The 23,963-nt window shown below is 48.2% G+C and overlaps 1 protein-coding gene across 1 annotated transcript; it reads left to right on the top strand.

Annotated features, from left to right (window-relative positions):
• The first annotated feature begins 13,236 nt into the window (after positions 1 to 13,236).
• LOC104914879 (maestro heat-like repeat-containing protein family member 2B) lies at positions 13,237 to 23,943 on the top strand. Its single transcript, XM_019612442.1, has 31 exons — positions 13,237 to 13,342; positions 13,630 to 13,751; positions 13,892 to 14,014; positions 14,150 to 14,315; positions 14,462 to 14,560; positions 14,708 to 14,859; positions 15,204 to 15,347; positions 15,867 to 15,959; positions 16,245 to 16,314; positions 16,428 to 16,541; positions 16,627 to 16,700; positions 17,031 to 17,150; positions 17,285 to 17,392; positions 17,578 to 17,737; positions 17,865 to 17,905; positions 18,082 to 18,223; positions 18,629 to 18,681; positions 19,010 to 19,117; positions 19,390 to 19,509; positions 19,708 to 19,830; positions 19,944 to 20,099; positions 20,321 to 20,443; positions 20,746 to 20,825; positions 21,224 to 21,359; positions 21,475 to 21,567; positions 21,958 to 22,053; positions 22,227 to 22,350; positions 22,553 to 22,662; positions 23,150 to 23,302; positions 23,559 to 23,713; positions 23,822 to 23,943. Exons 1-31 carry the CDS (start codon positions 13,318 to 13,320, stop codon positions 23,871 to 23,873), a joined length of 3,435 nt encoding a protein of 1,144 aa, XP_019467987.1. The 5' UTR covers positions 13,237 to 13,317; the 3' UTR covers positions 23,874 to 23,943.
• The last annotated feature ends 20 nt before the right edge of the window (positions 23,944 to 23,963 follow it).

The following is a 23,963-nucleotide window of genomic DNA, read 5'->3' as shown; positions in this document are numbered from 1 at the left end:
CAGCAAGTTGTGGGGAGTCTCTTCTGCTTCTAGCTCTGGACTGATGGGTGCAGCAAGGAATACACTGACTCCCTGTGTATAATGTAAGTTATTATGTGTGTTTCTTGTCACTGTGCCTATTAGAGAAAGGAAATACGATGCTTTCCAGGGTCAGTTTCATCTCACAACTTAAGGTATTTGTGCTTATTTAACTTCCTCTACTTGAGCTGAGTGCCTAAGCTTCCTGTGCAACCAATGGAGAAATGGGCATTTCTGGTCACCTCATCCTAAAACAGATCATCTAAATAGATATCTAAAATAGGTCAGACATTTGTCCTTTCTCTCTGTTGCCTAGAAGCAGTCTATGTTTTCATCCATTCAGCTGGAGAAAACAATCCACCCCATTCTTTCTTGAAGCAATTATGAACCAAGTCCTGGACCAGCAGCTGCTCAATACTGGATGCAGAAAGGCAGTCACTAATGGCATTTTAGGTGCAAAACAAGTTTTGATGGCAACTTGGAGTTGGATGCATTTAGAATTCCCCTGCATGCCTTATCATGTGCAGTGTGCAAGTCATCCAGACCCAGTAATGGGGGAAGGTTTTGAGGCCTCAAGTCTCTGGCCTTGCGTATCTCTTGGAAGCAAGTATGCCATTGTGGCTGGAGAAACCCAGAGGCACTGCAGACATTGCTGCCATGATATATTTTTCATCTTGTATTTAAAAACAACAGCTAGTACTGTATCCATCTCAGAAATTACAAATTTTGGAAAATGTTAACTACACTGATTTCACCAAGTTTTATGGAAACCGAGGCTCCTTGGAATGAGTGCAGTGCTGTCACTATCTCTATTTTGTCGGCCTCACATCTATGTGTGTGTTCTGAAATATGAATAGATCCAGTTCATTGGTGCAATTGAGATTTCATTACCTCTCTCAGCTGAATGAACTTGTGATGTACTTTGTTACTATGTTAGCAAATGAACTGTTTATAAAACTGAGACACTTTTCTGAAATGTGTTTATAGATGATAGCTTTCTGGCTTGCTTTCATGAGAACTTTCCTGACTGGAATGCCACAGCCAAAGCTTTAAAAAAAATAAGTCATTTTTCACTCCAGGTTTTTAATGGAGATTAACTGGCACGCTTACATTAACACACACACACCCTCCACCCGCTGCCTCAGTTTGTCCATGCCAAAGAAGCTTTTTGTCTTTGTCTCTTGTCAGAAGAAAAAGTAGATGTGAAAATTTATATATCTGAACAAAGTTTTTGAATGCTTCAATTGCTTCAGCATGGGTGGATTTCTAAGAAGAAAAGAGAGACTGAAGAATAAAGCAGCCCTGTGAACATCCATGCAGCATTCAGCTTATCTAGGCTATAAATAAGCAATGCTTCTTTTCTTTCAAAGGGTAGATCAGAAACTGGGGTCATTCAAGACTAAGGCATGCAAATCACCACTGAGAGGTTTCCTACCAGGAGAAACTGTGGAGACTGAGCCTCTTCATTTAGGAGAGGGGATGGAGAAGCACACACACGAGCTATACAAAGTTACTTAACATTGTGACAAAACGAAGAACAGGAACCTCAGGGGTGCAGTGCCAAATGCTCAAAGTTCAAGAGCTGCAAGGTACATCTAGCTCCTGGAGTGTTTTCACTCTGCCCTGGGTCTGTCCACACTGTCTCTATTGCAAATGCATCAATCAGTGTGAGTCTGTGTCACCACAGCCAGAACTCAGAGCACTCATCTAGTATTTCCTCAGCTGCTCAGTGCAGCTTTACAGCCCTGCCTGAATGTTATGATGCTGTGACTGTGCTGTTTTGTGAAGCTGAGTTAACTATCATAAACTGTGCTTAGGAATGCCTTCTTCTGACTCCATATTCAATAATAATCCCAGTGTAGACATAACTACCACTGGTAATCACAGTACTGACTTTTGCTGCACACCTTAGCTTTTTAGTCCAGCTTAGCAGCTCTTTGTTGTGTTTTGCTCTCCTTTATCACTGTTTTGGCTGCATGTTTTACCTCCTGCAGGTTGCTGAAACTGCACACTGGAGGCAAAATTAGTCATTTCATCTTATGATGCCCATTGCTTCTGAATCTGTTAAGGATTTATAGTTCTATTACATTTCCACCAAATGAGCAGGTCTTCATTTTCCAAAGAGGGAGCTGAAACACAGCTATTAAGAGCAAAAAAATATTCATTAATTTTGAATACCCAAATAGAAAGATGTTGTACCATAATTTTCTTTTCTCAAAGCATTATATAACACATTTTAACTTAGGCAGCAGCTCTGAGTGTTCAGTGTTTTGATAGACCAGATCCCAAGATCATGTCACAAAAAAACAAGGCACATGCCACGAAAGTCTCACCAGCTGCCTTGCCTGGTCTTACAGAGGAGCACAGCACCAGAGGTAAGGACTGATGCTGATCCTCCACCTCTAAAGAAGTTTAATTCTGTACCTTGATTTAGCCTGCTGCCTCCCATGGGCTTTTACTCAGTTCTCTCATCCAGTTAATTCCAACTTCTCCCTGACCTGTCTTTCTCCTTCCTTCTCTTACGACCTTGGTGTTCCCCTGCTGATATTTCTCACCGCTGTCTCTTTTAGGCTGGGCTGGTACTGTCAGGGGATGGACACCTCAGCTGCTCTGCAAAGTAGGAGGCTAGATACCTGGACATCTGATGGCCCAGAGAAGGCATGAGAGGTGACATTCAAAAGAGAGAAACCTATTAAGACCCCAGGTCTTTACTGAAGATGGAAAGAGAGGAAATTCCTTAGTCTGAGGGTGCAGCCTGATCCACACAGATTTTCCCACAGTGACTGTGAGTACATTTCTGATGGAAAGCCCACAGGTCTCAAGACCGTGAACCCTCTGGCTCAGGTTTTGTCTCCCTGAAAATGAGATGATGGAGTATTTCTTAACACTGGAAACTAACTGGTTGTTTCTTTCATTCTCAGAAGTGGCTAATCTCCTTTGCCTGAAATTCTCCAAAATAAATAAATAAATAAAAATCAGCTCAAGGCAGGCACGTAGCACTGACATTTTCAGCCTGAGGCATTCATGTCGGACGAAGTTAGAAGCAACTGAAAACAGGATCTCATAACAGGAAAATCTGAACAAACTTAATAACAGGAATCTGTACCATATCTGCCTGTTATAATGAATGACCCAGAGAAGGTAACTCAAAGGACTCTCATTTGCCCTTTCTCAGAAGACAGGAACAAGGTAACATTAAGTGAAATGAAAAGGCTGAAGGGAAATATTCTCACAGAGCGCACAGAACAAAAAATGCACTGCCACAAGATAATGCGGAGAACAAGAATTTATTAATTCACAGAAGAGTCAGACACATGTAACATCTACAGCCACATTTGATAGGATACATTTGTAGAGAGTATTTTTCTTCATGTTTGAGGACATATGATAAGTGTAAACTGCCTGAAGAAGAACCTTCCCTTACAGACTCATTGGCCATTATCCTTACCAGATCTATTTCTGCAAAGTATCTAGCATTATTACTGAATATAAATTGACTGTATTCATACCTATCAGTCTATCCATATGGAGACCTAGATAGCCCATTTCTCAGACCTACTTTTAATTCTTCCTTAATACCTGTCTCCCTATTTTTTATAATATTTTTTGTCTTCTCAGAGACTGCTGTTGTTGCTTTTTTTGCTTACTTATTTTTCCACTTGCAAGCAATTTAAAGAGAGGCCAGTTGCTCTATATTCATACATTTGTGACTTTGGGTCCTCTTGTGAAATATTTACAGCCTTAACATCAACTCCCAGAACATATTAAAACTAGAATTATTTACTTAGAACATAACCTCTTTTCTTGATCAGTATCTCACAAATGGTTTTAAATTGTAATATATTCCATCTCCTGCAGACAGCATGTGGTATAATACATTTCAAAAGAGGAAAAGAAACAACCACCTTTCACAGTAAACATGTAAAGGCAGCACACTCTTCAATTGCCAGCTTACAGCCAGATATATTCTGCTACTAATCTAAAATACTATTGAATGTTGTCATCAGTGGTACAGATGCCTAGTAATAAAACAACACAGTTATCTCCCTTGGAAGCTGTTCACTCTGCCTATTCTGATATGATGAAAATATATGGACATTTTATTTAGAATTTATCCTTCAGCAACGTGACTCCTTGTATCTTTGTAATAACGTTCCTTGTGTAAACAGAATACATTACCTTTGAACCATAACAGCCTAACACACACTAACTATGAGTCTGAGATAAAATCACCATTATCAAATTGTGTCATTTACATTTGTGCATATACTTTCCTTTATCTGGTGAATCCCTATCTGCAGTTAACAGCAGCCACAGATATTCTTTAAAAGACAGCTGGCATGTGAGTTGGTTTAAATTAGTCTTGATTCATCACTTCCAGCTGGCCTGGAAGTATCCTGAATAATGAGTTTCTCTCATTAGAATTTCTTAGTATCCTGATGGGTTTTTAAAATGAGTACTTATCTACAATTCAGGTTAGATATAAATTACATAACAGAAATCACAGAACCATAGAATCATATCCTGAGTTGGAAGAGACCCACAAGGATTATCGAGTCCAGCTCCTGGCTCCACTCCAGAGACCTGTGTCTGAGAATGTTGTCCAGACACTCCTTGAACTTCAGCACTCAAGGCCGTCCTCTCCTAAACCAGAAGTTTCATGCTTTGATGAGATGTCCAGACAGGCTGTAGCAGGCAGAAACAGTGAGCACTGTCTGCATGCTTGCTGCAGTCCCCAGTGCAGTCACCTGAGCACCTGGAAATGAAAAGTTAGGCAGTGACAGCACAGAACTCTCTGGAAGAATATTTTAAACCTCACAAGCTGATAATTTAAAGGCAAAATACAGGAAGGAAGTGGAGCTCTTGGAGCAAGTTCAGAGGAGGGCCACTAAGATGATTGCCTCTCCTATGAGGAAAGGTTGAGGGAACTGGAATTGTTTAGCTTGGAGAAGAGAAAGCTCTGGGGAGAAGACCTCATTGTGGCCTTCCAGTACTTGAAGAGAGCAAGTACTGGAGGGGGAACGGCTGTTTATGAGGGTGAACAGTAATAGGACAAGGATAAATGATCTTAAACTGAGACTGGGGAGGCTTAGGTTAGATATGAGGAGGAAGTTTTTCACACAGAGGGTGCTGACGCACTGGAACAGACTGCCCAAGGAGGTTGTGGATGCCCCATCCCTGGAGGCATTCAAGGCCAGGCTGGATGTGGCTCTGGGCAGCCTGCTCTGGTGGTTGGTGACCCTGCACAGAGCAGGGGGGTTGAAACTAGATGATCTTTAAGGTCCTTTTCAACACAGGCCATTCTATGATTCTATGATTCTGTGATTCTATGAAAATATTGTGATACTCAGTGGAAAAAAATAAAAAGCTGTTCAGATTATATAGTCATTAGAAGTCATGAGAAGTTTTACTGATAGCATGTGTCAGTCTGTAACAGCAACTAAAAAGCAAACAATTTACCTCATCCATTCTTGCTGTGTTTCTTAGTTGCTTTTTGTTTGTTTTTCTTTACTGAAAAAAATTAGTGTACTAATTCTATTCACTGAAGTCAACCTGAATTAGTGTAGCAAGGATGCTGAGACTACAGAAAGCTTCCGCAAGTCTATATATGCACCTGAAATGTATGTAATGCTTCTTTGGTGAGAGGGAAGTAGATGGAAATGCAAATAAACTGGGAGAGGAATGGGCAATCTGATAATTTGCTACTTCACAGTACTAAGTCATTTGATATCTTCTTTAAATGGCAGTATACTAGATCAGAATTTTCAAAATATCAATTATGATGTCTTTTAATCTCTGATTCTGAGTAGATGTTCCAAAACATCTGGAAGAAAAATATGTGGAACGAACTTGCACTGCTTGCACTGTTAATAACTGCCCAATAGAAGAACAAGTTCTTTTCAATCAATTTGAAAAGGAAAAGAAAAAAAAATCAAGAAAAACAACCTAAAACCAAGAATATTAAGCAGACAATGGGACTGAAAAGGTCATTCCATACATACGAGAAGTACCTCTGTCTGCTGCTACATTTCTATATGCATGTCAGACCGAACATCTGTGCTTATATATGAGATATATATGTGTATGTGTGTTAATTTCTATCTATTTAAGAGTATATTTCTATCTATATACACAAGATGTATGAAAACACTGGAAAAGGCAGATGTTTAATTTTATAAGTGGGAAAAATTATCTGTGAAAACCTCTTAAAAACCTGAATTTTCTTTCAAATCTATTAAGAACTTGTCAAGGATAATTATCTGATGTTAAAGTGGTGCCACTGGGAAAGCAGAAGTGATAATTTTCTTCTTCATTGCAAAATCATGCAGAATGTTAAATATATTTCAATTTTTTCCTGAGGTTCAAGACTGGCTGAAAAGATTCTTATCACTGACCATTTAACTCTGCTGCTATGGAGTAATTTGCTGTCCTCTTTCAATTAAGGGAGCCGACATTTTTGTGAGTCTGCAGTGTTGATTACAAAAGTGAAATGAACCTAGCTAGAAGTGACACAGAGCGAGTGTAAATTTTGCATGGATATTATTAACATAAATAACTCCAGCATTCTGGCCTGTACTGAAACAAGGGGTGAAAGTGAGCTGCAGGGTTCATTTGGGCAGCAAGAATGACAGGAACAGTGGGGACCACTGAGGCTAGATCTACTGATGCACAGATGTATAAAGTTAAGGTGCGTAGAACTGAGCCAAATACACTGAAATGGAAGTTTCTGATACTACCTCTCTGTGCCATTTTTGTCACCCTGAAGATTGCTTAGAGCTAACTCCAGCCTCCCTGTGCTTTGGAATATGTGCGTATGACTGAAATCACTAGGCTTTAATTCACCGGGAAAACTGTGCTATTGTGTCACTCCTGATGAAGTTGTGTGCTGCCACAAGATGTCTTTCTGCTACTTCTCATTTTCCATGACTTGCAGCCACTCCCTGCCTGTTTGATCATCGGTGCTTTAAGATCAGTACATCAAGTGGAATCAATGAGTACAAAATCACTCACTTCTGTAGAATCGCACTTTGCATTCACCATCTGGCCTAACACAGTTATGATATCTCTTATGTCAATAGTTACAGTTTTGGTTCAGTTGCTTTCACTTATCTGTGACATACCAGCTGCTAGGCACCACAGCTTGTTTTATTTTCGATTCTTACTCCATATGGTAAAGTGCCTGCATATTTTGGAATAGTCTGACAAGCTACAGAAGTGCCACATGGTCCAATCTTGTAGAGCACTAAAACTATTCTGCCACCCTGTCTAGATGGGTAATCTTAGTCTATATTTTGCTGTGTAGGTTTGATATGTTTTTATTTATTATATGCTACTTAAATTTGGGTTTGAACTCTTTTGCTCCTGTGTCAGATCTGTACATAGTTATACAGCTACTTGAAGCAGAGCAGTGTGAAAACATTGTAGATGTTTTACAGTTTATTCAAAGTGCAGAGGATCTCTACCCTCACACAGTCCAAGTCTCTCTTTTGAAGTTAACTCAGCTTAGGGGCATAGGAAGGTCTTTGCTGTTTCTGCTTGTTGCCATCATTTCCATAATGAGCTGTCATCTTTGAAAATGTAGGTATTTTATGCTTATTTGTATTGTTTCATTGTAATTTAAGAAAGGGAATAAAGCTGACAAATCAATCCCAAAAGAAACAGCCATAAATTGTCTATGTGTAGCCATGCTAGTACCAGCAAATCCACCAGAGGCTTTGAATAATAAAAGTATGAATAATAAGAAAAAATAAGATAAATGCTTTCATTAAGGTAATAATCCTGGAAGCAGTTATTGCTTAAAACAGTATTAAAAATGGTATTTTGTTTAGAGCTCAGCCCAAAGAAATTACTTAGTTTAATACCTATGAGAGTTTTGTTCCTTTACAATAAACACAGTGCAGTCTCAGTCTCTGCCATATAATCTGAGTTAATGACAAAATAAAGTCTTTCAGCCTGGCTCTCACCAGCATTAAAAGCATTTTACAATTGTGATGTCAGTCTCAAGAAGCCAAACTTGTGCCAAGCTTAAGAATTAGAAATAAAAAGTGTGTACTTTTGCACATCTGGATGAAGTCCAAAAGGTCTCTGAATACCGAGTACATTTTAAATGCGTTAGGAGAGCTTTACATGGCAAGAATAGTGGAAAGGCTCCTTGGAGCAAATTACTGTGAGGTACAGCAGTTTCAGAGCTAAACACTCTAGCCCAAAGCCAGATCCACATCACACTATTCTTACCAACTCCCATTCTGGTATTTATCTGCTTTCCATCATTAGAGACATCCCTGGGTTCCAGTACTAGTGGGACAGATTCAGACTTTTTTAGGGACAGCCGCAGCCCTAAGAATTGTGGCTTTGTTACAGAATGCCTTAGATGCAATAAACATGCAGTGGGGATAAAACATGACTGGTAATGGAGTTTCTTTTTCCAGATTTGTGTAGTGTTGCCTGAAAATTAAAGCAGTACCAAGGAGTTTTCCAGACTTTGAGCCCTTTATATCCCTACTGGCGGATTGTAAGATGGGTTCTGGGTATGGTTCTAGTCTGTGATGACCTCAGGCACTATTTGGAAGGTAGCGTGAATCAAAGCCATCTACAACAGCTGGCAGTTTAGACAGTGCCATCTCATTTTGGAGCATCCTCCAAAATATCCAGTTCTGTGGACATAGGCTGTTACCCACTGGTTTGATGTATAAACATGGACAAGGAGAGTGTGTACAAGTGGGAAGGATGTCCTATGCGACATATCAGAAAGTCTCCCTCTCTTCTATGCTTCTGCTTGATGTCAGTATTTCATAAAAGCAGCCTATACAGACTCAAATAAAAAATAAGACTCCTCTCTTAGAATCAGACAGAATATTGAAGATGTGATAGAAATAAATACTCCCGCGCTTTTCCTGATTATACATTAAGGTCATATGCTGGTCTTCAAACTGGATGAACAAATTAGTAGTGCTACTGTGTAAGTGCATCCCAGGCTCAATGTTATACAATGGAAAATGTGAAGTTATAGCATATTATAAACAAGAATAATTCTATTAATATTTTTATGAACTACTTTGTAACACTAGGACTAATTCAGTAAATAAGGAGAAGCCTTTCAAATATCATGAAGGATTAGAATGATCCTGCAAAATCTGTACCTTCTCACTGATTTAACTCTCTGCTATATTATGGCAAATGAGTAGAGTAAAAAACATCATAATAAAAAGAAAATTAAAAAGTAGCCTTCTTTCAGCCTGTTTGAGACAGAAATAGAGCCAGCTTGTCAGGAATGTTTCTAGTGAGTTGTGTTCAAGTGACAGTGATTTACATTTGTAGTACCCACATCTTACAACTCCAAAAATAATCATAAATTTAAAACTGAGCTTAAGTTGGCGTGTCATCTTCTGAAACACCATCATTTTTTTCAGTACTACTAATTTCTCTGCTCAGATGCAAAAACAGCCAGTTGCATATGTGGGCTGAAATACAAAGAGCATGCATGCTCAGAAATGTCAAGCTCTCTTTTAATTACATTTCTGCAACTCTCAGGCTAAGTTCCTTAGTATTTCACTGCAGAATTCAAAGAACCACTGCTTTAGAACTACATACTGAAACAGTAATAAGTTTTTAAACAGTAATAACCTGCTTAGACTCCACATCCTTCTAGAGAACTGCATCAAAAAGTCTGAATTTAAAAAAAAAAAAAAAATTTAGTGAAAAGGGTATTCTCTGGTAAATTATTATTTGTTAAATTGTACATATTATTTTGCATGATGTCTCTTGAACTTTAATCTTGCTTTAATGCTAAAACTTCCATAAGCAGTAATGGGAGGAGTAAGTTGGGCTGTGGAGTACACAGACACCCCTCCTCTTAATTGGTACTCCAGCTCCGTTAGCCTGCTGCAGTGCTCAGGCTAATAGTTGCTGCTGAGAGAGGGAGAATTATTGCTGGTGTATCATAGATATAATGCATTTAGTCTGCTCTTGGAGGTGATTTGGTACATCCATGCAGAGCCATATAATGCTTAATTTATTGGTGGTAGAGATGTGTCTCAAGTATATATAAGTATTCACACATTTGTACGAGTTTGAAGACACAGCCTGGCAGAAGATTGAGCACATACATTCTTGGTATGTGAGCCAGAAAATGTCTTCTAACATTTCTTTCAAAATGGGCTTTGTAAACTTGATGTTTATATGACCCCAAAGCTCTACTGGACTCCACATTGAGTCCTTAATGAATTTTGCATCCAGTCATGTCATCCCTGTTGATACTCTTTTATCATTTCATGATTATGCAGTAGCATGTAACTGTTTCTAATGAGAACTCATTTGCTAGCATTCATAAAGAACCTTTACAGTGAGTCTCTTCATAAAGCGGCTTCAAAGGATGATTATTCAAGAGACATTGACAAATGAAGTCTTGTATATGTTAAGCAGTGAGCAGATTTGAGAGAAAAAACAAAATCTTATAAACTCTCAAGGTAGAGGTTTCTTTCTCCTCCCGTCACATGCAAATAAATCATTGCACCCTTAGATTGCCTGAGCACAGGCCAAAAACAGCAAACAAAAATGCTAATAGACTAAGGATCTAAAGTCTGTTTTTCAGTGCAGCTGCTGCACAGCAGGTGAGGGTATCAATCCTGGTTTTAGTGTGGTGGCTGTAGCATCAGTGCAAGTGTTCAAGTGTTCCTCTTTAAAGCCCTTCAGAGGGAAGGGAGTCCCCAGGAATCTGCATTTTCCTCTTGCAGATCTAAAAGCATCACCTTCTTAGTAACATAAAGTCACAGAATGGCCCGGGTTGAAAAGGACCTCAAAAATCATCCAGTTTCAACCCTTCAGCCACAGCAGGGTCTCCAACCACCAGACGAGGTTGCCCAGAGCCACATCCAGCCTGGCCTTGAATGCCTCCAAGGATGGGGCATCCACAACCTCCTTGGGCAACCTGTTCCAGTGTGTCAGCACCCTCTGAGTGAAAAACTTTCTTCTAATATCTAACCTAAACCTCCCCTATCACAGTTTAAAACCATTGTTCCATGTCCTATCACTATCCACCCTCATAAACAGCTGTTCCCCCTCCTGTTTATGTGCTCACTTCAAGTATTGAAAGGCCACAATGAGGTCTCACCAGAGCCTTTTCTTCTCCAAGCTAAACAATTCCACTTCCCTCAACCTTACTCCACAGTAGATGTGCACCAGCCTTCTGATCATCTTAGTGGCCCTCCTCTGGACCCGATGCAAGAGCTCTGCATCTTTCTTGTGCTGGGGGCCCCAGGCCTGGATGCAGTACTCCAGACAGGACCTCGCAAGAGCTGAGTAGAGGAGGACTATACCAGCTTTCTTTCCTTGCTGGCCTCCCCTTTTTTAATGCAGCCTAGGATATAGTTGGCCTTCTGGGCCGCAAGTGCATGCTGATGGCTCATGTCCAGCTTCTCATCCACCAGGATCTCCAGAATATTCATAAACATTTGTGTGATCCCCCCTCAGCCCTCCTTTCCCCAGGATGAACAGACTCAGGTCCCACCATGTCTCATGTGTGATTGCAATGACATCACACTCCTTTAAGCACACACAGATCTCTAGTTCTTCCTGTTTATTCCCCATGTGGTGTGCATTGCTATACAGGCACCGTAGGGAAGCAGAGGGTGCAGGATTCTCTAGAGGGATGTGGGAAGGTTTAAGCCAGGCTCTTGGCAATGTTGTCTTCTCTGAGGAGTCCTCACAAGATCCTACTGGACAACTGGGAGGTTTCTCTCCACAGTTGACTAAGAAGACAGCATTCCCAGGCCCTTCTCTATCGCAAGTGACATGCGGAATCAAAGTCTACAACCACAGAGCAGTCATAAAGCAGGCATGTTCACTCAGCGCTGCACACTTATGCTGGATGCAGGGGGTATTCCCTCCTAGCCTGCTTACCAGAGGTCAAGAAAGGCATATGCTTAAAGATCAAACTGCCTACATATGCATTGGATGTCCAAGAAAAGGTTCTTTTATTACAGTGAGTCCCCAGAATGATTGACACTTTTCCCCACCCCGAATCTCAGTTCGTTTACGCATGAGTGGCATTTCTCCCTGGTCATCTGGTGGTCTTTCTGATGAAGGCTGTCATCTTCCTAGCTGTGTACTCTTTGACCTGGGTCAAGTTGGAGAACGCTTGCCTGACTCTGGCCAGTCCTCTTATCAGCATCAACTCGATCCACCAATCCGCTGCTTCTTTGTTAATTTGTGGTTTACTGTCCCAGCCTGCTGCCTTCGTTCCAGAGATGGGATAGCTAACAATGTTATTTGGAGAAACAGGAGACTCGCTGTCTGTATTAACTCTCTAGGTCTGTAGAATAGCATCTGTTATCGGGAGCAAAAACCTGGCTTAGAAAGATCAGAACTGTAGCTTCCAATTCAGCACCTCATGAAGGCATATAGCTTTTAACCTAACTTATTCTCCTTGTTTCACAAGGAACTCCATGCACTTCCTCCATCAAATCTGGTTTAACACTCTGGTAATCAATCCAGCCAGCTTGCTCCGCAGAACACTTTGGCCCCAACTGCACAGTTGCGTTCCATCTCATGCCCACACGCCTGTTCTCTCAAATGCGTGACCAAGGTCAAGGTACACAAAGCCTCAATCCCAACACCATCACAGTAATCAGCCAGTAATTTACCACCTCTATTCTCCTTCCTTTTGGGACCCAGCCTCCAGTCAGAAGGACAGAGGCGAATACTCCTGGTGCTCCCATCCCTTTAGCATCTTTCCAAGGGATGCAAAGTCCCTTTCTGACGTTCTGCCATTTCCTCATGGCAGCCTCCCATGACCCTACTTGAATGACAGCAAGCGGATGGTGGTGTTCTTGTTTGATCAGATGCAGTGGAGTCTCCTTAACATCTCTGACACGTGCCCTCAGAAGACAGCAAAGCTGTCTGGAGAGGTTGTCTGGGCAGCAGATGGGGGCCTCAGTGCCTCCCGTCATGGAGTCCCCAGTCACTAAGACAATGCCGGGCAACGGTGCCCAGCAGATGCTCCCTGGCAGGGGCTCTCCCTCACCTGCTGAGGTGATTCCCTGCATCAGCATGGAACTGGAACCCCAGAGCCAATTGCATCACAAAAACATGCTGTGTCTGGGGGCCTGCAAGGTTGCCCTGCATGCTGTCTGGTCCCCAGCCCAGGGCCATTCTCTGTGAGGTGACACTGCGGTGTGATGTCACAGTGGTACCTCATACACCCTTGTGGCAGCAGTGGGAGTGGTGCTCAGTCCGCTTGTGGGACCCGCAGGAAGTGGAACCAGAGAGAGCGTTGTGTCTGTCTGGACATATCCTGCTGTGATGGAGCGTCTAAGAGCCCTTCGAGGTGAGGTCCCTCCACCTCTCTGGACACCGTGACGCTGCCCGAGCACATGTGTGCCTCCAGTGTCTGTTTAGGACGTGCCAGCAGCACTGTCCTTGCTCTGCTGAGTGCAGCTGCCCACCATGGTTTCCCCAGTACCCCAGCAAGGGGAAAGCTCCCTCCCCTATCCCCGCCAACCACACTCAGTCCTGCGCTGTGGGGCTGGACGAGCGTTCCTCCCAGAGCTGGCTGGATGCTCGGCCCTGGCTCCAAGCAACACCAGCAGCAGCTGCTCTGCTCTTTCCTTCCAGGTCTCTTTGCTTGTGTGGGCTGCATGCCCAGGTGTACGCGTCGCAGGGAAAGAAGCAGGGTGTCAAGCCCTGTCCCTACCTGCGCCGTGACTTTGCTGCTGCAGTGCCTGCAAGATCGGGAGGTGAGTTGGGGACATCCAACCATCAATCCTTGCCCTCCTGGCCCAAGGCCACCGTCCCGTGGGTGCCAGGCCCCGGCAGCGCATCCACACAGCGATGGGTGGCAGAGGGCAAAGCGAGCGTGACTGATCCTTGTCCCCAGGGTGACCGAGCGCAGGCGTACTGTGAGCTGGAGAGCGCCCTGTGGGAAGACGACAGCCGCCCGCCGTGCGGAGTGGTGAACCGGCTGCTGGCAGAGGTGTCCCAGGACCTGACGGCAGCCCAGGTGAGGGGTCACTGCCAAAGGCAAAAGGAGCCGCCTGCCCATGCTGGTGTTCTGCTGGTGGATGGTGGTGGCTTAGCCCTTCCAAGGGCCTCAGGCAATCTCCTGTGCCGCGTGTCACCAGAGACTCTTTTTCAGGGCGTGACCAGCAATGTCAAGACAGCTGCCAGCAATGTCCTGGTGGCTCTGGCCCGGACGCACTTCACCTTGGTGATGGCCGAGCTCCAGAGCCACCTGAAGGCCACGGGGGAGATGTCCAAGGAGTTTGTTCTCATCACCCTGAGCAAACTCTTCAGCACCTATGGTAGAGTGCCCTCAGCCTCCTGACATCTCTAACCTGGGTCTCTCCCCTCCACGCATGATCTGCGTTGAGCTGCGGGATGCAGGGCTGCAGCCCCTCTTCCCTTGCTGCCAGGACTCTGACCGTGGCCCTCTGCTTCCTCTCTGCAGCTCCACAGTGCATCCCCTTTGTGTGGCTGACGCTGGCCGGCCTGCGCAGTGTGGTGGGCCAGGTGAGGAGCGGCCAGATCCTGCGCATCGCTTGTGCTGGTGAGTGCCGGCCCCAGAGCAGGGGGCCTCGGGACAGCCCTTGCACCTCGCCCTGCTGCAGACTCTCACAGGCTCCCTTTTCTCTCACTCTCTTTTAATAAAAATAATAAAAAATCGTCATTTATTTTTTTTAATTTTGTTTTTCAGTTGTGAAACAGTGGCTGGATGGAGTCAAGATTAACTTGTCCTCTGGAACCCAATGCCCCTGGCCTGCCATGGAGAAAGAGCAAATTTATGAGAACCTTCATGAGTTGCTCTTCTGTGTGGTGTGGAACTGGCAGGACTGCCAGGAGGAGGAGGTAAGCACTGCTGCATTCCTAGCCAAGGATGGCAGCGGGGGCACCCATGTCGGCAGCTCTGTCTGTGCCCAGTGGGCTGAGAGCTGGGGGGTGATGAGAGGGACTGGGCTGGCCCTGCAAAGGGCCCTGAACTGGCTCTGTGCCAGGGAGCAGCTGCATGTCACAGCATTGTGGCAGGAAGAGCTGGGGATGAGGGTATGGGGACAACTTGTCTGCCCTCCAGAGCGAGCCCATCTCCTGCTGGGCGTGGGGGTGTGGTGAAGGGGAAGGGAAAGAAAAAGCCTTCTCTTTAGGAAGGGCAGAACATCAGTCTTTAATGCCAGACCTCTGCCATCCCTCTCCAGGACAAACAGGCCGTACTTGGGGCTGTGGCTACCATGCTGGATGTTCTCCTGCAAGAGGAGCTGCACCAAGAGCATGTCTGGGAGCAGCTCCTCTGGCTCGTTCACCCGTGTCAGGAAATCCAAGACACCTGCAGGGTGGCCAAGGTGAGATGCTGCACATGGCTCAGGGTGGATGTGGGGCCTGTGCAAGTGCCACAAGGGGCCAGGGGAATGCAGGGAGGAGGTGGGAAAGAAAGAATGGGTGTTCAAGGGAGGTCTGAGGCTTCCTTAGCTCTTCAGTCAAAGAAGGAACAACCCGGACAGGAGCCAGGAGGGAGCCAAGAGTCACTGGGGCTCATCTCCTGGGGATGGGAGGCCTCAGCATCACCACTGTGGGGCTCTGAGTGCCTGAGGAGCTCTGTGCTAACAACTGGGGGGACCACATCTAGTTGCATCTGATGGGGGAGAAGAGGGCTGCTGGGTGGGAAATGCCAGCAAATGATGCCCAAACACAGCTCGATTGAGAGCAGAGAGACTCTCTTGGTGCTGCTGGGAGGTAGGGGAAAAACAGGAATGCCTGTGCAGGAGCTTCTCCCTGCAGAGAAACAATTGGGAAACAGTTTCTCCACTCCCAGGTGGCTAGATATGGCTTCATCCCTTTCTTCCTCTCCTGGTGTCTTGCAGAGCCTCATTCTCTTCCTGGAGGCCTTAGAGGGCATTGAGTCTGTCATCCCGAAGGACAGGTTTCTGGACATCACCAGTGCCGTGTTCTACCAGGTAAGAGGAGCCTATCCTTGCGCCCACAGCAGTTTCCCTCTTGGCTAAGTCTCAGGAGGACTGCAAAGCTCTGAGCCCCTGACTAAGGCAGCTCAGCCTTAGCTCCTGCATGCTCAAGGATGTTCCAGAGCTGTGGGTGTACCCCCGGGGATGCTGTGGGGCGGGCTGGGTTTTGTCTGCCTGTCCTCTTCCCAAGAGTGCCCAGGGAGATGAGAGCAGGCTGCGCAGTGTCTTTTGCATCCTCAGTGCTGATGTGATTTTCTCAAATGGACCTTGTTCCCACAGCTCTATGACGACACCAAGCAGCACAGCGAGGCTGATCGTGTACAGCTGACCCACTGCATCATGCTGCAGGGTAAGGAGAGGAGCTTTGGCAATCCTTGGTGGTGCCCTGGCCAAAACCTCTCACAAACCTTAGGAATGGGCATGGGTTTCTTGCTAACACAGCACGGGATTTCCTCCCTGCAGCCCGGATCTGCCCAGAAGAAATGATCCTGTTTCTGCAGTCACAGCTGGAAGATGACTGGGAGGCTGGATGCGTGGCAGCCCTGGGTCTGCTTGGTGCTCTGGCTCGCTCTGATGGTCAGTACCACTGGTTGGGACTTCCAGGGATCCCTTCTGCCATCTGGGTTGTGGCTCCGCTCATGTTTCTGCACATTTCTTGCAGAGCCCATGATGACAGAGAAACTGCCCCAGGTTGTCAAGGCTGTGCAGCGCCTGTGCAGTGACCCCAGGATCCGGGTGAGCTGGTCTGGGAAAAGAAAGCGCTGTTGGGGTGGCGATGCTGCTGCCAGCACAGGCAGAGCTGGGGTGACTAGAGAGGTGCTGGGGCATTGACCACACGGTTGTGATGGCTCCTGTGGAGAGAGCAGGCAGAGTGGAGTGGACAGGTCCCTGTGCTATGCATGGAAAGCACACAGTCTGGTGCTAAGGCTTGGCCCTCACCTCGAGCCAAGGCTTCTCCTCTGCTCTTGTTATCTCTGCTCATGCCCAAAGGGCTGCCCCAGTGAGCAGGTGGCTTCCCTTTACCTGCTGACCAGGAAAATCATACCCACTGTTGACCCCTTGCAGGTGAGGACGGCTGTTCTGCATTTCATCAAGGATCTGCTGAATGCTAATGCCTGGAGCTGCTCAGCCTGGGATGTGGTGGGGCACATCTTCAGTGAGTTCAGCCGCACCATGGGAAGAAGGGTAAGGACAGTGGGCAGCATCTTCTTTGGGAAGACCCATGCTGCTCAGAGGGTGGCACAGAAGCACCGCTGGGGCCATACCTGAGCCTCCTGAGAACTGAGCATAACCAGCTTTTCAACACTACTGTTGTGTAGGCAGCCGGACACCTTTCTGCCGAGGAAGCCCAGGAAGAAGGAGCTCTCCAGGCACTGTGCATGGACATCCTGGGGTCACTGGATGTCTCTGTGAGAGGGATGTCCAAAGTAAGTCACACTCTGCCCTGCTGCTGCTCCTTGCCTTCGCAACCATGTGTTCCTCGTCCCACCACCCCAGGTCTCTCCTCCAGCGTGCTCTGAAGCACACAAGACTCGGGGAAGTTCACAGAATCCTCTTCATCTCTGAGCGGAGGCAGAAATGCTAACATGCTCAACTGCCTCGTTCCCTACAGCTCCTGTGGCCGCGGCTGCTGTTGTTCGTGGTGCCAGCCCAATACACCGGCATGCTGATCCCGGTCTCCCGCTGTATCCAAGCCCTGTCTGAGAGAGAGGATCTGACAGGACGGCAAATAGAAGATCTGGATCCCCATTTTGTCAGCTCCATGTTTCAAGGTAGGAGCAGAAAGTCCCCTAGTGAGCTCTGCTGACCTGTGGTAACACCCAGAAGGGACAGTGGACGTGCATGTGGCTGGGCACGGAGTGTCTTGGAGTCTTACTCAGCACTTCTGTCTCCTCGCAGGCCCACGACTGACTCCCCAGACACTGCTGGTGCGCCTATTGGTGAGTAGATGCTCCAGAAGCCAGTGCCACAAGCCCCCAGGAGGAAGCAGCTTGGCCATGGGCAAAGCTGTTGGCTGCTCCTTGCCTGCCAGGGCAGAGCCAAGCTGCTTCCATCCTGGGGGGAAGCCACTGCTCTTGCTGCAGAAGTGACCCTGCTTCTCCTTGCTCTCCTTCAGGTGGTGGCAGGCAGCCCTGTTGCAGGCAGCAAACTCCAAGCTGCTGCCTTACTGCTGATGCAAAACCTGCACAGCAGGTTCCACAGAGCTCTGGGGGCCATGTGGGCTGCCGAGATCCCCCTGCTGCTGCAGTGTCTTGAAGGTAAAGCGCTAGTGGGGAGCAAGAGGCAAAGGCAGGGAAAGGGGGGAAGTGAAAATGCATCTTTGCAGTGTGGCAGAGGGGAAGCATTTCCTGCAGCCCAGTGCTTGCTCTGCTGATGTTCCCATTCCAGGGAGACAGCGCTGAGGCATGGGGACCTTTTCCCCTGGGGATCTGCCCATTCCAGGACACGTATGGGCCCTTCACGTGCCCTCAGAAAGCAGTCTTGGAGCAGTTAGTTCTGCGTTCCTGCGGGGACAGTGTTTGTGGGGAGGGACAGGTCATTGTGGAGGGGGTGTGGGTCCCAGCTTGGCAGTGTCAAGTGCCCAGGCCAAGCCAGGTTTGCAGCAGTTCTTCTTCTGTGGCTTGATCCCAAGTAAGGGTCTTTTTCTTCCTACTGTTGTGCAGGGAAAGAGGAGAGCTTCCTGGACTCTGCAGAGTTCGAGCGCCGTCTGCTAAAGGTACAGCATTGCTGGGAGGTGTGGTGCAGAGAAGTGCTTGCCTGCCCCAAGTAGCCCCGCTCCCATATGAGCCACTGTGGGACAGGAACAGCCTCTCAAACGCTGCTGCGGAGCGGCCGCACGCCTTTGTGGCGCTGCCTCTTCCGCTCTGTGCCAAGGCCAAGGGGGGTCTTAGGGAGAAGAGTGGCAGGAGGCTTTAATGGAGGGAATGCTGGGGGAGCTGGGAGAGGGACTGTTCTTCCAGGCACCTCTCCCCAGAAGGCTGCAACTTGGGAGTGAGGGAAGAGGCAAAGGGCAAGGAACATTGTCTTCTCCTGTTCTCCAACAGTTCCTGAGGGCGTCGCTGGAGACCATAGAGGACGAGGCCTGGATGGAGGCCCTGAGCTGCGAGCTGAGCCGGTGGCTGAGCAGCTCTGCCAGCAGCTCTGGAGAAAAGGTGAGTTCCCCCCTGCTCTACCCAGCAGTGCAGCTGCAGGTGTCCAACTGGGGCTGGGGCTGCAGCTGGTGCTTTGCCCACGCGGGATGCTGATGCTGCTTCCCCAGTCTGTGCCCCCCAGACAGCCTTTCCTTCTGCCCAGGGATGGCTAAAGCTCAGCCCTGCAGCTGCTCTCAGAGACTCCCAGGGAGCGTGGGTCCTTCCCTCCTGGCCCTCCCCCAACAGGTTAAGTTGCTGCCACATCTCAGCTTCTTCCTTCCCTTCCCATGCAGTCTTTCCTGTACAAGGCTCTGGGGACAGTGCTGGGAGCCTGTAAGGGAGTTCTCCACATCCAGGAGAAACTGCTGCAGCACCTGGAGGAAGCAAACGCAGAGGAGCCATGTGAGGCCCAGGTGAGCTCTCCTCTTTTCCAGCTCCTGCAAGCATCCCCGCTTTGTCCCTGGGGCAGAGGGCTTCTCCTGGCCCTGCTTCAGGCCTGTCCATCTCCTCACTGCTGCCATTTTCCTCAGGCGAAGTCTGGCCCAACCACTGTGGTTGGCCACACCAATAAGTTCAGGCCTGTGCCAACTGCCCCTTGTTCTTTTGTGCAGGGAATCATCTCTCTTCTCAGCCATGCTGCTGAGAGCAACTTCCAAACAGTCCTGGCCACGCTCACCATGTTTGCATCCAGGCTGTGCAAAGGCCACAATGCGAGGATTTCCAGGCGCAAGAAGGTAAAGTGTTACGGGTTTCCATCTTGGCATTCTTCTGCCTCATTTTCACTGCAGCTCCTGCCTTGGGAGCCTAGATTCATCGCAAGTGTCTCAAGGCGTTTCTTCTCACACAGATGGAGCTGGACAGCACGAGAGCTCACGCCACACGCAGCGCTCTCATGCTCGCCCACGGCAGCTTGGCACTGCATGCCTCCAAGGAACAGCTGCTCGCCCACCTGGAGGGAGACATCGTGGGCAACATCCTGATGCTCTACAGCTGCAGCTGCCGGGTAAGAGTTCAAAGCGTGCCAGGGTGTCTGAGCACCCAGCTGCAGCCCCTCCACATGGGGGAATGCTGAGATGGGCCTTTCCTTTCCAAAGGTCCCTCGGGGAATGGTTTGTGCCCAGATGAAGATCCAAGCCCTTCCCTTAGCGTTGCCCCCATGTGTCCCCCTTGCAGCCCTTGTCCCTTCCCGCAGTTCAAAGACTGTTCTTCTCTCTTGGGCTTCAGGACTTGCAGAACAACCTTGCGCTGGTGCAGAGCATCACCGACTTCAGCGCTGCCTTCCAAGGTGTGGGTGATTGTGTGTGCTTTAACCCCTCCTTGAAGGGAAAGCTTCTGGAGATCCTGATGGTGAGTGTCTAGAGACAGGACTGTGTGCAGATGAGTTCTGGGCTGTGCCACGAGGCTCGCTTCCCTGGAGGCATACAGGTCTCCATCAGCCACATGTCTCCAGCTGGAGGGGACCTTGGGTGCTGCAGGCAGTGGCTGGGCAGTGGGCTAAGTACACCAGCTGTTGAGCTGCTGCATCCTGCAGCGCTTCCATGGGAATTGTGGGAGTGATGGGACCGGTGTGTGGCAGTTGTGTCTGTCTCGGGGTCAGGCGGAACAGGTCTCCTGTGCCCACCTTAACAATATCTCTCTGGGACTTGCAGGACCTGCTGAAGAAGTATTACTCGGGCATCCCTGTCTCCCCAGTGCCTCTAAAGGTGGTTCTGGCCCTGGAGCAGTTGAGGTAAGATCTGGGGTTGCAAGGCAGCATGGTGGTCCCTGTTTTGGGTAGCTCCTGAAGGCCTGGAGGGGGCAGGGGGTGAGGAGCCGCATCTACAGCAGAGACGACTGGGCTGTTGTGCCTGGCGAAGCTGAGGTTCTGGGCAGGAAGAAAGGCCCTGGTGTTCCTGGGAAGAGAACAGGGAGAGCTGGGGTCTCCTTCCCTTCAGAGCAGGAGGTGGTTCACTGCTGCTGGGGAGGAGGTGGGCGCTGCTGGAACTGAAGACAGTGCTCAGCAGCATGAGCTGGGGGTATTGGCTTTGTAGTTGTCAATTAGGAGAAACTCACATGTTGTCTGAACCAGTCTGGAGAGTACTGCAAAAAGCCCTTTCTGATTTCTCTTCCTTTTTATCCTCCTGTCAGCAAGCTGAAGCCCTCTTTCGAAAGCAAGGACATGGATGAGATGTTGGTCCTGTGCTGCAAAAACATTGTGACACACCCTTCAGCAGAGATGATGCTGAAGATCAGGAAGTCACAGCAAGCATCACAGTACCTGCAGGTAACCTGCCGTAACTTTCCCGGCCACGTCTCAGTCAAACCCTACCTCAGCACACACAACCTATGCTCTGGCAGCAGCCATGATGCTACACCTCACTCCCCTCTTCTGCTTTCAGCTTCAGCAAACATCACTGAAAGCTCTGGGCCGGCTGATGGCGGTTCTGCTCGAGACAGAACCCACTGGCGGCTTCTTTCAGAACATAGTCCATGTGAGTATGTGTGGAGCAAGGGGGAAAGCATGGTGCCTGTCAATAGTGGGGGCAGAGATCTGAGGACTGAGAGGATGACCAGAGGGGGAGAAATCTCCTGCTGACGTGCCAGCTCACTGTGAGCTCAGAAATGGGCAGAGAAATGGGCCCTGCAGGGGGAAAGGCAGGAGCCAGCGCCTGGCAGGCCACAGCCGAGAAAAGCTCCTGGGTTAGGAGGCAGGAGTGACTGCAGAGAGTGGGAGCAGCAGTGCCAGTGCTCAAGGAGGGGGGAGGCCACATGGAGCAACAGGGCAGACCTTGAGGGAAAGTGCTGGGAAAGGAGGAACAGGAAGAGGGGTGGCAGGAAGGGAAAGAAAAGATGTCCTCATTGAGACAGATGCTCTCCCCCAGGTCCTGCGGAGATCAATGATATCGGAAAATGTGTGGGAGCGCAAGAGGGCCCTGCAGACCTGCTCCCAGCTTCTGTCTGTTTGTGAAGAGCTTCAAGTGAGTAAAGTGCCCCACTGCATGCCCCCTGCTCCCTCCCCAGTGCCCCTGAGGTGGAACGCGAGCTCGCCCAGCTGTGCATGCTATGTCACGGTGTGGGGAAGACACAGATGGGAGAAGCTAGGGAGAGCTGGGGCCGTCTACAGCTTTATTCCTCCCTCTCACCCCTGCAGAGAGGAGATGCCTGTGAGCACTTTGGCTCCTTGGTGGGATTGCTGGCGCCTCTGACGTGCGACCCCATGCCCGCATCCCGCCAGTTGGCTGTCACTTGTCTGAGCTCCCTTCTCCGAATCCAAGGTGAGTAGAGCAGGCGTGCTCCAGCCCTCTTCCCTCCTCTGTAGCACTACCAGAGCCTCACAGGCTGGGCCCTGTTTACAGGAGGGAGAGGTACCGTGCACAGCTCTCTTCTTGTCCCCACCCTGTCCTCTGTCTCTCCCCCGTGGAAAGCAGTTCCATTTCCAGAAGCATGACTTCCCTTTTCTCTCTGTGCTCTTTCCAGACAAAGCAGCCAACAGAGTCATTGAGACAAGAGACCTCGGGAGCCTGTGTGAGGGGCTGCATGCCTGCAGCACTGTTTCTCAGCTCCAGACCACGTCCAAAATGGCAAGAGTAAGTAGGCCCAAAAAGGGGTGGTGGGATCTCTGTGCGTAGGCTTCTGCACGACCCTGTACTGCTCCCAGCCTTTCACACTATTTCCAAAATGAGCTGTCACCCTGAGTCCTCTTTTCTCAGCAAGTAGCAGGAGGCTCTGAGCTATGTCTGGCCTTTGGGCACCCAGTGCAAGGAGCTGATGCCATGATGTGCATTTGTGTGTGTGTGTGTGTGTGTGTGTATGTGTGTGTGTGTGTGTGCATGTGTGACTGTGGCTGCTGGGAGGTAGGCTTTGCATGTAAGCAAACATCATGGGTGCAGAAGCTGAGAGAAGGCTCAACCGCCTTCCGTATAAATAGCAGGGTACAGACAGCAGGAGCGTTGTGATTGCCACCTGAATGACCGGCAAGCCACTGAACTAAGAATGCCCTCAAGACTGCTTTCTGTTTTGAAGAGCTGCCGCAGAGCAGTGATGGGATCTCTCCTGCTTCTCATTTCTCTGCAGATCGTGTGCAGAAACTTCCCTGTCGAACGCACCATCGACTTCATGATGGCCATCAAGGAGACCATCCAGAAAGCCAAAGGAGTGCGCGTGCGTGCTGCTGGGAAGTGGATGACCACCTTTCTGCAGATGTACAGGAAGGACATCTGTTGGAATGTAAGAGACTTTCTTCTACGTGTCTTGTTTTTTTTCTGATTGTTGCACTATGCCTCGTGCACTATGTCTCTTGTGCTAAAGAAGCACAGCCTGAGCACAGGGTCAGGGCTTTGACAGGGTGGCTGGTTTGAAATTTAGGCTTAGGCGTTGGCAGCATGTCAATGGAGCAGGCACTGCTCATGTGCTGAATGGCCATGGTTAGGCCCTGCAGAGTCCAGGATGCAGCAAGTCGTTCTTTCTCCCCTTCTTCTTTCAGGTGCCACCGATCCTCTACATCCTGCGCAGCTGCACGTCATCCCCGCAGCAGAGCACATTCATGCCCTTCCTGTGCCAGGTGGTGGCCATCCTCAGCCGCTGTCAAACTGAGGCTGTGATTAACAACTTCTCCCAGCTGCTTGAGCCCACAGACAGGTACTGGCACTCCTTAGCTTGCCTCTGCCAGAGGGATCCAGGGAGGAGGCAGCTTTTCTTTTTTCCTCAAAATTACTCAGTCACAACTTGAGACTCTCCATTTTCTAGTGAGACGTGGAGGCGAATAAGAGAGTTTTGCCTTCAGCGGTGGAGCCAGTAGAAGAAAAAGGAAGAAAAAGAAGAGGAAAAGGAAAAGGAAAAGGAAAAGGAGAAGAGAAGAGAAGAGAAGAGAAGAGAAGAGAAGAGAAGA

This window comes from Meleagris gallopavo, chromosome 1, assembly GCF_000146605.3.
Source record: "Meleagris gallopavo isolate NT-WF06-2002-E0010 breed Aviagen turkey brand Nicholas breeding stock chromosome 1, Turkey_5.1, whole genome shotgun sequence".
Lineage (NCBI taxonomy): Eukaryota > Metazoa > Chordata > Aves > Galliformes > Phasianidae > Meleagris > Meleagris gallopavo.
This window is presented reverse-complemented; position numbering and strand designations above follow the sequence as displayed.

Coding starts and splice junctions, on each gene's coding strand:
- LOC104914879 (XM_019612442.1), top strand. CDS start 13,318: ATGGAGCGTCTAAGAGCCCTTCGAG. Junction 15,960..16,244: donor CCAGTGCCGTGTTCTACCAG/GTAAGAGGAGCC, acceptor TTGTTCCCACAG/CTCTATGACGACACCAAGCA. Junction 22,054..22,226: donor CTGTTTGTGAAGAGCTTCAA/GTGAGTAAAGTG, acceptor TCACCCCTGCAG/AGAGGAGATGCCTGTGAGCA.